The 14,097-nt window shown below is 35.0% G+C and overlaps 1 protein-coding gene across 1 annotated transcript in view; it reads left to right on the top strand.

The window, feature by feature from the left end:
* The window catches only part of LOC129222955 (F-box/LRR-repeat protein 7-like), an 89,480-nt gene that overhangs the window by 11,342 nt on the left and 64,041 nt on the right, over positions 1–14,097 (top strand). The window contains exons 2-3 of the mRNA XM_054857517.1: positions 3,972–4,210; positions 11,368–11,797. Coding sequence (XP_054713492.1) covers positions 3,972–4,210; positions 11,368–11,797 — 669 coding nt within the window. The remainder of the gene's footprint in view (positions 1–3,971; positions 4,211–11,367; positions 11,798–14,097) is intronic.

Here is a 14,097-nt window from a genome sequence, read left to right as displayed (position 1 = left end):
ATTGTGATGCAACGAAATAAAAACGAGAACTTTTAAACATTTAGAAATTCTATTCTTCTGGTTCAATTTTCACTACATGAATTGAAATAATTATTTTATATCTCACTTTCTGCGTTGCACGTTTTACCTCGAAAATAAAATTTGTGTCGAGTAAGGCAATGTTGAATGACGAGCATTTAATAATCAGCTTTAAATAAAAGAAAAAAAAAGTGTACAATTTCTCGTCAGCATGCAGGGAAAAAGCAATTTTATGACTCAACATTTAAATTTAGATCTCTTTGGATTTTTTTTAATTCTGTAAATTCAGTCATTTTGTTATTAATAAGGGTAAACATTCCGTTTCAAGGATTATTTTATGTTAATTCCTGGTCATAAAAAGAGTTCTATGCCAAATTTAGCAAAAATTTAGCACAAACTGGATTTGTATAAGGAACACACACACATCCACGTATAGCCATTTTTATATGTATCAGAATGTGGGGCGAAGTATAAGATAACATACTTTCTTTAGAATGAACATGTTAGAAATTTGTTCTGAAAATTTCGGTAGATAAAAAAGTAACAATATATTTCATAGTAAAACTTGTATTGAAACATTATTATTTATTTTTGGCAATAAACTTGTACCTCTAAAAAAAGGTTGAAAATTTGCACTTTTTTTTTCATGGGGCAAAATAAGATATTTTTTTGGATTATTAAAGATATTTTTGATCAAGTAAATTAGTAAATAAAAGAATGAATGAAGAAATGAAAAGTAAATTAAACAATAAACGAATATATAAATAAATAAACTAATAAGGGAGAAAAAAATCAGTTAATGAAATAGTGAATGAATAAGATAATAAGTGATTGAATGAACAAGAAAATAAGTGAATGAATAAATGAATAAGGGAATTATTAAATGAAGGAATGACGTAAGTGATTTTATAAAAGATTGAATTAGTAAATGAAATGAACTATTTCATATTGCCCCATCCGCTTTGCCCCAAATGCACTTGACTAACTGTAAAATGCGTTTAAAATGTATATAGGATTAATAAAGAAATAGTAAATACTACAATGAATATTAGTAGTTCTCAATTAATATTTAAAATGTTAATAACAATTACTTTACCTTTTAATAATAACAAAAATACTGTTCGACTTGCGACAAAATGTTACAATACGAATGTCAATTTTTGAAAATTGCTCGTATATTATCATATTCTTTGATTTTCAGAGGTAAGTTTTTCTTTACTGGAATCGGCTACATGTGTTACTACTTAGTTGAAATGGTACTAGACAGGTGGCGCTAAAAGCAGAGTAAATATTTCACCATTTCTTTTTGTCCCACATTCCCCCATATATTCCTCCCCGAGTTCAAACTTACTTTAAGTGGTAAAGATAAACATGAACCAGGTTAATGATTCATTTTCATGTTTTTAATTTTTTGTTAAAAAAAACACTATTTATGATTTAGATTTTTTTTTTTAATCCTTATCTCATCAAGTGCGCCCCCCTCCCCCTTTAGTACAGTATTAGCTAAAGGTATTGTAAGGGGCGCTAACATCGAAAACTGAGAATGGCATCTGTGAAAGAAAAAACGGTCGCGTTCTCCTGGAGTTTTGAGGACCCCCCAACCCCATCCCGCGGCGTTTTGAGGGTCATTCCATCCAAGAATCTTTGGTTTTACGCATAATATAGAAAATCTAAATATTCCATTAATAATTACTTTCATCGTAATTACCTTTAAGCACATTTCTGACACGGTTCAATGTTATACTATACTAAGTGGCTGGATAACTTTGAACAAGGTTAATAATTCATTTTACAAACAGTTTTTATAATTACTATTTATCAATTTATGGTAACCATAGCCTCCTTCAAGATATTTTTGTCATTATTATGATAATGCATTCTGTAATACTGTTAAATATTTGTGGGGCATTAAAAAAAAAAAAAGTAAAAAAAAAAAATAATAATAATAATTTAAAAAAAAACGGATCGAAATTGCCCCAACTCATAGTTTGATGAATATTTTTGGACAACAGTCAGTTATCAGAGCATTAAAAGTAAAAGAACTATACACCGAACCGAAGGAAAATTTTCTTTTGTTCCAAAAGCTTTATTCATACGTGTATAATTATGCAAAAAAGCTTCCGCAATAGAAAACTAATCAGTAAAAATATGTGCATAAATGTTAACAAAATTGATGCACTCCATCAGAAATACGAAAACTTAAACTAAATCATTTATTTTCTGGAAGCTGGGTTGTAAGATATACATGCTTATAAATAAAAGAGTCTTGTAAAGCATTTTTAATATGATGCATGATTTTCTTTTCGAAAACAAGCTGAAAATGATATTCCAAGCAAAAAGATGTCTTATCATTCATGGGATAAGGAGAGATTTTAGTAGTAATTTATATCAATTAATAATGCTGCTTTTCAAAAACATGTTGTCTATGGAAATTAAGTTATTTTTTTTTTGTTCTCATAACATTAATTATGCTATTCTAAATAAGTTCTTTCTCGATACGCGAAACTTTTCTTCCTAAATGTACACATACCAAGTAAAATATTGTGTTAAAAAAATTTTATACAAAAAGGAGTGGCATCAGGATTATAATATTAGGTACTTTACAATTTAAGAAAATGTTCACATTCGATCTTTTTAGCTTGAGCTATTTCTGTATGTATTTATGGTGTTTTCCAAATTAGAATTCCTTTCAAGTGTGTTTATACAGGCTTTCTCTGTGAGTGTTTATTTTCGCTAAACTGGTACATATTCATTAGGACGTACGAAACATGGACATGCTTCTTTGTTTACTAATATAACCCGATGTAAAAATGCTTTTATAATTCATTGCGATGATTTTTTTTCTGCTTAATGATCTGATTAAAACAATCTCAAATTTTTTTAGCTTATTTAGCATCTAAAGATATTATACTTCATATATACACTTTTGCTGAAATTGAATCTACGATAAAGTGCTTCAGTAATTTTGGATTTCAGATGCATAATGATCTCACTAGTCAGTTTCAACATTTTCAAAATTCCTAACAACAATTTCTCAAAAGTATTTTTTATTTTTTTTAAATGTCTTTTGAATTTTGTTCTTAATCTGTAACTTATACTAAAAACTTTCGACCAGCGAAGTTCATCAGTCAGGTTGGCCGCTAGTGTTAGAGAAATTTTATGAGATAGAAACTTCATGACTACTTAACTCCTTCAGTACCATACACGGTTAAAACTACAGATTGCACATGGCACCTTTTAGAGGGAAACATTGTAGCACCAACGGCAATTCCTTAAGGGTACCATTTGGCACTTTATTGCACCCCCAATAGCGCCCTTAAAGGTGCCATTTGGTTCCGTATAGCGCCCTATGGCACCTCTAAGGGTGCCATTTGGCTTCTTCTGGTACCCTTTAAGGTGGCAGTAGTGCTTTAGTGCTACAACGTTCCACCCTAAAAGGTGTAATGTCTTCTTTGTTACCTAGTGATCACTTTTAAATATTTTAGTTTCAAAAATTACCACAAGTTTGGTATTGTCCGTTTTTCACAAGAAGGCACTTGACTCCTCCTTCGTCACGTGGTATCCTATGATTCTATTTCGCTGTTTTCGGCAGAAGGTATATTCGGATCATAGCATTTTGTTGGAAATGCAGTAGTTTTTAAAATGTAAGAATAACTAAAATGACAACAGATCAGTGAAGCAAGTGATGTGAAGGACACTAAGACTTTTTTGCACTTTAAAATGTACGCACAAATTAAGGCTGTCTGGTTGTTCATTTAGAAGCTCGTGGATTGCTTACCGATCACCCCCGCGTAAAATGGAACTCCGCGTTCGAGGAAGCGGGGCGAAGTGCTTTCTCATGAAAAACTGACAATAATAGAGTTTGTTTTTACCCCATGTTTCCTTCACCCCAATCGACTCTACTTGTTGATAAGTATCAGTTCATTCTGACATTCTTTTTTCTTTCATTCCAGGCATCGCCGAATGTCGTGGTGGCCGTTATGCGCTCCCCATGGCCCAGCTCTACCCGGGTAAGGGCTCTGGCCGCAATGCTTCGGAGGACGGTCGCCTCAGCCCGGGCAGGGACCTCGGGTACCACACGCTGCTGACCAGCCCGGGCATTGCTGACGTCTCGGGGGAGGCAAAGTTGCGCGAAGCGAGGCTGGACTCGCCCCCGCCCGAAGACACTGAGAGGCTGGTGGCTACCTTTAAGGTGAGACCCCAAACCCAAGGATTTTGTCGCCTTTAAAGGACACCTGAGCACAATTTCATTTTCAGAATTTTATGACATTAAAAACTATAGTTGGAGCAAATCTAACCTGGCAGCTTTGTAATATTTCAATGCTTTGATTAGGATCTGCGTCGCCTTCATAATGCTTCCCCAGCTTAAGTTTGTCCCAACTATAGTATTTGATACATGACCTTAAAAACATTTTTATTGTTAAGTGTAACTATTGAGAAAAAATTGAGAAGACTTTCATGACTCTGCTTCGGGTTCTTTTAGAGTATTTAAAAGAAGTAAAGAGCTCCAAACCTGTAAATGACCAACCAAAAATCTGTGTACGACTCAACATTTTCTGGTTACATTTATGGACTAATAATAAGTAGGCCTAGCCTTGCTTTACTTGCTGACGAGAAAAATTGTTTCACATATTTATATCATGCGACTTGTGGGTGGTTTGGCAAAAACAACTGAAGCATGGCTGCTAGATGGCGGTTTTATTTATAGGTTTGGCCCTCGACATGTATTTTAAGACGGGATCGATTGTCATTGGTTTTTTTTCCCATACTTAAAAGTTTGAACTGTTTTTTCTTCAGTTATGTATTATTTTGACATTAGTCATTAGTTTTAGATAATTTTTTTCTGTTACTTTTATTTCATTTGAAACTAATCATTTCAACAAAACTTGGACATTCTTTTGAAATGAATGTGCTGAACGACCGTCCGTACAGAAAAATATATAACAAATGCACTGCTCAAAACAATTAGGGGAGCAAGCAAAAAAGTGAAGAAAACCGTGCGAGACAGCCACGTATTGGCATACAATGGATAGCACACACGTATCAATGCTGTATACAGAAAAAATGCGTAAAATTTTTTAATAAGGCTTTAATTCTTTGAAAATATTTAAAAAAAACATGAAAAGATGATTTAGAGCAACAATTTGGTTACATAAAAAAGTTCTGTTTAGGCATGATGTATGAGTTTTAATAGGGTGTGTGTTCACCTCGAACAACTAAGACTGCTGCACACCAGTTTGTCATAGATGCAAAGAGGTTATTGATCTGACTTTGGGGAATACTGTTCCACTTCTCAAGAAGTGCAATCTCCAAGTCTCAAACAGGCAGCCTTGGTCTCGCAGCAATGCGTCGTCCGAGCAAGTCCCAAACGCTGGCCACTCCATACGCTGTATTGTTTCAGCTTCAAGCATGTTCTCCACCAGACGGTCTGTATGCGGTCGGCCATTATCATCCCAGAAAACAAAGAAATCTCCAATGATTTCAACGCAAGGGATGGCATGAAGTCGCAGTATCTCGTTTGCATACCTTCGGCCTGTCAAAGTGCATTTCCGAACGGTATGCAGGCCCGTACGTCCGCCTATGCCAACCAGCTCGTCTGTATTGTGAACTTTCACGAACGAATGCGGGGTTATTTCGAGTGCCCCTGTTTCTCCACGCCAGAACACGTCGGGTGTCACACTCCAGACTGAATCAGGTTTCATCTGTAAACAGCACTTGGCTCCAATCATGTTGCTCCCAATCTCGATGTTCAACAGCCCATCTTCTTCGGGCGGCACGGTGGCTTAGGGTCAACGGAATGCAGACCATTGGCCTGCGTGCATAGAGCCCTCTCTCGTGAAGCCGATTACGTACTGTTTGGCTGGACACCCTTCGTCCTGTTGCCAAGAACAACTGTCTTTACAGCTACGAAGCATTCTCTGTTCTGTTTCGACGGGCTGTTAACCGTATATACCGGTCATCAAATTCTGTAGTAGCGAGTGGCCGATCTTGCCCTGGTCGACGTCTAACATTTCCTCCTTCTTTGAATTGATTCCACAGCCTTGCAACAACACTTCTTGCGACTCCAACGGCGTCCGCGACACTACGTTGCGTTGTTGTCCGGATTTCAGTCTGCCTATTCCACGCCATGCCATGAATTCCCGTAAATCATGTTTTGAGACATTCTCAAGTAACCTTGTCTCGAAAAAAAAAAAGAATACTGCGCAATCGAATTTTACAGTTACGGCAATAAGACAGACGTTTCTGCAACATCCCGATTTCTGCCCTTACCTTTCCTTTTGCTGGTTTTTGACATCATGAACTTTGATTTGCGTTTTAAGTTCTCTTCTTCCGTTTCCTGGTAGACTTTGAATTATGGATGATTAATTTTATGTTACTTATTGGTATACATCCCTGCGTAATTTGGTTAAAACCACGTGCTCCCCTAATTGTTTTGAGCAGTGTATATATGATGTTTTTTTTTTTTTTTTTTTAAATCTACAGTTGGCGTTTTTCGTGTTTTTTTCGTTAGGTTTGAATGTTACTAGAGCCTTTTTTTTCTTTATTCTCCATTGAACAAATTAAATTTCTTTTTTCAGTAGTTAATTATTTTGACGTTAATCTTTAGTTTTGTAAAAGGTTTTCAATTACTTTATTCAACATGTAGATAATTACTTTAACCAAAATGAAATGTTCAAGAGTCTTATTATTAGTTTATTAGTCTGTGATTACATTCTTCTTTTTAATTATACAGGAGAAAATTACTGTTGTCAATTCATCAAAAAAAAAAAAAAAAACTTTTGAGACCTTACCTTTTAAAACAATTTATGGTCTGTTCAATCACAGGGGAATATTAATTCATTGATAGGTCTACCTTACCTACTGCAATGACATTTGACTACACGTGTTGTGCTGTCATTTATGATGACTCTTAACCAGGGGTGTTAACTTTGCACCACACCATACTTTTTATAGTTGGGGCAAACCTAACCTGGCAGCATTGTGAAGGCTGCGCAAATAGTAATCACAGCATTACGATGCTGCCAGCTTAGGTTTCCCTAATCATATTTACTGCAAAAGAAACTGTAAGGATCAATGCTGTATTTTGCTGGCAAGATTATCATGCCAATTTTTATTTTGCAAAATAAGTTGGCAACATAATGGACAGCTCACTGTATCATTCAATAACTCTGAAGTAAATGTTTGGACGCTATTCTTGAATGCTTATGTATAGAGTTGTTGAATTTTCCTTTCGCTTACATTGCAATATTCTATGCAATTTAATAAGTTGCTTGCTGCGTCGCTCGGCTTTGCATGATGAGCTACCACAAAAATGAAAAAGATGTTGATTTGCAAAACACCAGGAAAACATATTTTTAGAAAAAAATCTCATCAATGTTAATAATAGTCGTCAATGATGCAAATTATGAATTCTTTCAATTAGCACAAACGATAAACGTATTTGCCATTAGAAAGAAATAAAAATTTCTCAGTAATTTATCGTTAATTGACGTTTTAATTTCTCTGCTTGTTAAAGTCGTACACTTTCGAGATAGGTCATATTATTTTCTTTGGAAAATTTCAAATCGATTGATACCTCGTTCCACTTTTCACTCACAGCGATTCTCGAGAACACCAAACTTCAGACAGACAGACAAATGCGCACAAATTTTAATAGTATAGATGTAGAAATTTCGTGATTTTATGAAAAAAAAAGAGGTATTTAAACATTTAGAATATTTAGTACATATTCCTGTTCAGAGTTTCACTACTTGTATGAAAATATTTTGTTCTACATCACCTATCTTGACTCAAACTACCCTAAAACAACTGTATAACTTTGAACCAGGTTCAAAGTCCGTTTCAAATAGTTTTTGCCAAAATGTAGTTTGCTCCAAGAAGAAATCTCTTGTCAGTAGATGCATAAAGTAAACAGTTTGTCAGAAAGGAGAATATCTTTAACCTTGCCCAACAATGTCCAGGAAAATCGGCTAATGCAACTTCCTATCCCTGTTCAATTGTTTGGAGCAAGTTTTTAATGGCAAAGTGAAGGAGAATCGTTATCTAAATAAATGATGTATTGTCTCAACAAAAATCTACAGATTTCACACAGGGCGCAATATTCGTGACTTTTCCGAAAGGTATTTCAAAAGCTCGGGTTTGATGGGTAAATTTTCATGTCCTTATAAATAACATATTGTTTCAAGTAAATTACTAGAATACAAATTGTTTTCCTTTTAATTTTCTTTTGTCTTTTAATTTTTAACGCATTGAGCTATAAGTAAATCACACAATCCTTACATCCGTGGTAAATCGGGGGGGGGGGGAATCTGAATGTATTTTAAGTATTATGCGATTTGTCCACAAACAGAAAAAGAAATTTATTAAACAGATAATCGTTTTCTCACGGTAAGTGAAACTCTGTGTAATACAATGAAATAAATACAAATTATGCGAGACAGCAATGTACAATGCCAAATTAATTTTGAAATTAACAAACAATAAAGTAAGGCAAAACCACTAGTAGTTGACATTTACAAACAAAGAAAAAAGGAGTGAACAAAAGAATCACGGGAACCAAAAGGTCAGCTATGGATAAGCTGAAAAGCATTGCAAATTCAGACACCATTTTTCATTTTTGTAATTATCAATTCTCTTTGCTAATTTATTTCTATTTGCAAGTGTCAACTATATCTGGTCTGTCCCATTGTACATTCATCAAAAATGACTCATAAAAAATTGAAAAAAAATCATTCCATGTGAAAGTTTAAGTTTCATTTATGTTTGTGAGCAGTTTAACAAAAAATAGTGAACTGGCCTTATTAGGAAAATGGGTCACGAAGATGGCAAACTGTGCCCCCCCTCCCCCCCAAAAAAAAGACTATCAAACTAAAACAAAGTGAAAAAATCTTTATTGTCATCCTTCTTATCAGCAACATATACCTGTTTTATTTTCTAATCCAGATTTTTAAAAATCAATAATTCTTTTATTTAACCCTCCAAAGTCACCTTTTATAAGTATCGTCCAATATTTCTGTGACCAATTGTTCGTATTACAATTACTTAATCAAAATCTAAAGTTTTAAGCATAATCTAAATGAGTTGAAAATTACGAGGCAATGTCAGTATATACAAAAACTATTGAAATAGAAGATTTCACTAGATAAAATAGTAAAATGAAAAATATGAACTGCAGCGTACCATCTTTCTTAGATTAAGAATAACTACTTGAAATAGTTTGAATAATTATTTTTAATTAGAGAAGAGCTTTGTTTATTCGGCAACCGTTTATCTGGTTCTCCGATTTATTCGGATAAAATTTGAATTTAAAAAATTCACTTAAATCATAATTTTAAATTACTGTAATAAGAACGGAACCAGAAGTACGCTGCATGTTTGCTCATTATTTTGATTAAATCTACAATTACTGCAAAAATCGTATTATAAATTATAGTAATTTAATAGACATCACAGCGTACTCAGGCCTACACCACTGCAGCTGAACTATTAATGATAAAGAGCTAGCGCGAAACAATCCTACGTGATTTTGTTAAAAAGATTGTTTCTGCTTTAATAAAAGATGCGTTGGTTTATTTAAGGATTTGTTTTTAGTATTACCCGCATTACCCGGATCATCTGGATTTTCGTTGATCCAGTTTGTATTTGGTCCCAACTAGTCCGGATGAACGAGGTTGTACTCAGGGACAGATACAGATTAACATTTTAGGGGGGGGGGGGTTCGGTTGCAAAACCGAGCCTACCAGAACCTACGGCTCTGATTGCAAAAAATTTCTGTAACTGCCTGGGTGTCAATAAAAAGCACCAAATCGGTCAGTAAAAATGCTCTTAATAGGACATAAACGTTACTAATTAATTTCATTAGCAATAAGAACAAGTAGTACATATGAGGTACTTGCTATTGAGTCCCTTATGGTCTTTCTGCAGTCCTGTCTTGAGTCACATAAAATCCTTCTTATGTATTTTGTCATATGAGGCAGTACGAAGCAAAGGGATGTAAGTGGTAAAATTAAAAATTCGGAGATAACCAGTACAAATGGTAGGTGAACACCTCCTCTGTCTTGGGGCAAGGGATAGTACTAGTAGCCCTAGTAGATGCTGCTGTACAGCATGATTTAGAAACAAAATTCAATGAAAGCATACCTAGGACGTAATATTTATACGCGTTTTACTCGAAACTTGAAAATGTCCACTTACATCCCTTTGCTTCTCACTGTCTCATATATCAAATGCTTACTTTCAATTTTTTTAAATGAATTAAAAAGATTACTGCAACAGTTTACATTTTATTCATAAATTGTTTGAACACAATGTGGATGCGTAATAGTGTCAGTGGTTTAGGAGATCATGACCCCCATGACCCTGTCCCTGTGTCCATCTCTGGTTTTATTGTACAAAAAAACTTTTTAGAAAGTTCATTCTACATATTGATGCTTAATGGTTCCTCATATATTCGAATACATCACAATTAAAAGCCACAGTTTGAAATTCCGTGAATAAACTGCAAATTTATGCGTAGAAATATTTAATTTCTGCTAATTGGGCAATGTACAACTTTTGGTTCTGTCAAGGTTAATCCATGGGCACCCCGATGGGAAGTCACTTGGATCTCCCAAAAAATTTCCTCTTCAAACTTTGCCTGACGATTCGGAAAAATTGGAGACTATGTGCACTATTGCAATTTTTAAAGGTCCGACTGTCCCTTTTCATTAGTTGTGTGCATACCCGTATTTTATCATTCGGCAAAATTTAGGGAATTTCCGCTTTTCCAAAAATGTAAGTTCGGGTCAGGGCCTGATTGCAGAAAAGGCTCAGGAAACTTGAGCTTCCCCACAGAATATTTAGGGGGTCCAAATATGACTGTAAAATTGATTAACAATTTGAGTTTCTCATTTTGACTGTTTTTTTTTTAAGAAAATGATTACAGAAAGTGAGGGCACATTTTGTAGAATGTAGCCACAAGCTAGATTTTTAAATGTGGGTTCTTATTCAACTCTGTTACAATGTACTTTCATGACATTTAATTTCCTTTATAAAGTGTAAAGTATGATTCAACATGTTAATACCCATATTGCTGAGAATTCAAGTGCAACAGATGTAATAAAAAAAAATTCTGTCTGTCGGTAAGGTGGAATAAACTTAAATCTGAATTCTGCTAAGCCGCTTACCATTAGTCAGTGTTGTATCAATGTGCATAGAATGTTTAGAAAAATTTCCTCAAGCAAAAGTGGGGGGCCCCAAAATGAGACCGAGCTTCTTCTAATATCAGAGGTAAATCGGGCTCTGGTTCGGGTTAATCACTCACTTAATCAAATGTTTCGCTTCCTGCTTACAATCGTGATCTCATTTCAGGGCAAAAAGATCCCCAAGAGGCCATCCCCTTTCGACAAACTTTCGGACAACCTCATCCTGAAGATCTTCTCGTTCCTGTCGAGCAACGAATTGTGCGTCAGCGCCCGCGTCTGCCGGCGCTGGTACTTCTTGGTCTGGGAGCCCGAACTCTGGACCTCGGTGACTCTCAGCGGGAGCCGGATCCAGGTGGACCGGGGCCTCAAGACCCTCTTCCGGCTCCTGTGCCGGGACTCTCCGACGCTGTGCCTGGCCGTGGAGAGGATTCACCTGAACGGTTGCGTCAAACTCACGGATAAAGGTCTCAATACGATCGCTGCCAAATGCCCGGAGTTGAAGGTTATAGAACTGAGAGGGTGTGTTAGCATTAGTAACCGAGGAGTTTCGGATATTGTGACTCGCTGTCTTGCTTTGGAAAGGCTTGATGTGACAGGTAAGGAGTCATTTTTGTTTCTGTTTTAGAAACTGGATTGTGGGAATGACAAACTGTGCAAATTAGAAACTAGATTTTGGGAGTATAGCATAACTGGAATTTACTGCAATCAACTCTGTGTTAACATAAGCGGCTGTTGCGCAAAAAGTAGGAGGTCAAAAGAGATGTTGGTGACGGGGGGCTTTTTTTTCTTTCTGTGTAAAATTGTGCTTTATTATTATACTTGAAAATTGTTGAAAAAATTTACCTCTAAAAAAGGTGAAACGTGGCTTTAAAAACCGGGACGAATGATCAACGCAGATTCCACCTCCTTTTCCAATTCGAATTTCTCTTTCAATTCTTATGAAATGATGACATTTAAAATTCCTATTTATTTGGAATTGCAAAAATTTAGTTTTTACTTTCGCGAAATAAATCAATCCACTATGTAAAAAACTATTTTTGGACCGATCGTTAATTTTTAACCTTTTATATGTGAGAGGAGCAGGCCCCTTACTTTTGGATATGAGGGTGCACTTGCCCCCGTGCCGCCACCTGCACTAGCCACCTATCTGTGTTAACATTAGAATCTGTTGGATTTTAGAAACTGGATTGTGGGAATAATATTGAACTGTGCAAATGAGAAACTGAAATGTAAGTTTGTTTCAGCTGAATAATGCCTAATTATATGTTTCCGAAATTTCAAAATCATGGCTTAGTGCTAATTTCTTGAAATTACTAGAGTGGCGGGCCAAAACACCCAAAAAGTTCAATGAAAACTATGAGGTATTCTGGCACATGAAGCATACAAAAATGGTATTCAATATCGGATAACTCATTTTCACCATCTAAAAGGCCAGGATAAAAAAATCAGAGAATGTTGCCCTAGACTGACGAAATTGATTGAGAAATAATGTTAGCACGTTTCAGGGGAAAAAATTCGATATCCTTGACTTTTTCCAGTTTTTAAAATGTCAATTTTCTACTAATTATGAAAAAATATTTATATTAAGAATTTTCAGTTACTCTGCATTTAATAGTGATTTCTGGCATAAAGAGAGCATTTAAGTGCATACGTTCTCTCAGAAAAATATGTGCAGTTTTCTGTTGTTCTTATAATTTTGACCACCTTTGTTTTTTTATTTTCATAGATATTTATGTTCGGTAGATCGATCACACATAACTCGTCACACATACAAATTTTATAAACCATTTCTTTGTAATGGAGAATTTGCATAAAATTATGTCTTCACTTTCGGAATAGAGCGCACACTAATTGAAAACAACGAAAACTACACTTTTTCTATGAATATAATTGAACTATATCATTCCTTCGGAAGTTAAATCCTAACATGAAAATTTAGCAATACAGCAATCCTTCGTTACATCCCGCCATATTAAATCGCTCATTCGGATTTATTGCGCTTTTCCCACGTCTCACTAAACATTAAAAGTGAATTAAATCTTGCTTTCTACTTGAGACCACCGTAGTAAAAATATTGCATTTCACAGGAAAAGTCGTTTTTTCCTTTTTTAAACAAATGAAAGAAACTGGTACTTTGTATTCATCTAAATTCGCTGCTGTTTAAACGCAATGTTAGATTCTTATTTCATCAAAATCCAAAAGACAACAGACAGACATCTTTTGTTTTAACTAAAAAACATTTTCTTTTAATTAAATTTATTACACATTTGCTATAATTTAAGTGGAGAAAAGTTACCCCTCTGTTAACACTCATTCAAAATTAAAAAAAAAATCTTTTTGAACCATACATATATATTAAACAGCAGTAGATACGTGATAATAAATCTCTCCTCCCCCCCAAAAAAAGGTTAAATTTATAAATTTCAATTACTGTGTACTGTTTCTGTAGCAAAAGAAATCTACTCTATTCTTTAACTATGGTACATAGTAGATCGAAGGGGTCCTGGTCAGTTTCCTCCCAAAATTAATTTTTGCTCACTCATTGTGAATAAAGATTTAATATTTAAAAACTTAAAATTGGAAATTTCTCATAATATTTGATTTGAGACCCTCCCGAAAATTTTCATATGCGCTTCTGTAGCCAGACAGGTAACAGAATGGATAAAAGCTCTTACCTTTGTATTTACCCATTCTGTTTATTCTATTTAGGTTTATGTATTTGTGGACTGCTGTCTAGGGACGTACCGAATAGCACTTTGGCCGAGTACTGAGTTACTCGGTCTTTCACTACTCGGCCGAGTACCGATTTACCGAGTAGCGAGTTCCAATTATGTTTTAAGAAATACCATCGACACACACGTGACGAATTATGAACTCATCGGAATAGTAGTATAGA

This window comes from Uloborus diversus, chromosome 5, assembly GCF_026930045.1.
Source record: "Uloborus diversus isolate 005 chromosome 5, Udiv.v.3.1, whole genome shotgun sequence".
NCBI lineage: Eukaryota > Metazoa > Arthropoda > Arachnida > Araneae > Uloboridae > Uloborus > Uloborus diversus.
Note: the sequence above shows the minus strand (reverse complement) of the source record. Positions and strands in the feature narration are given on the sequence as shown.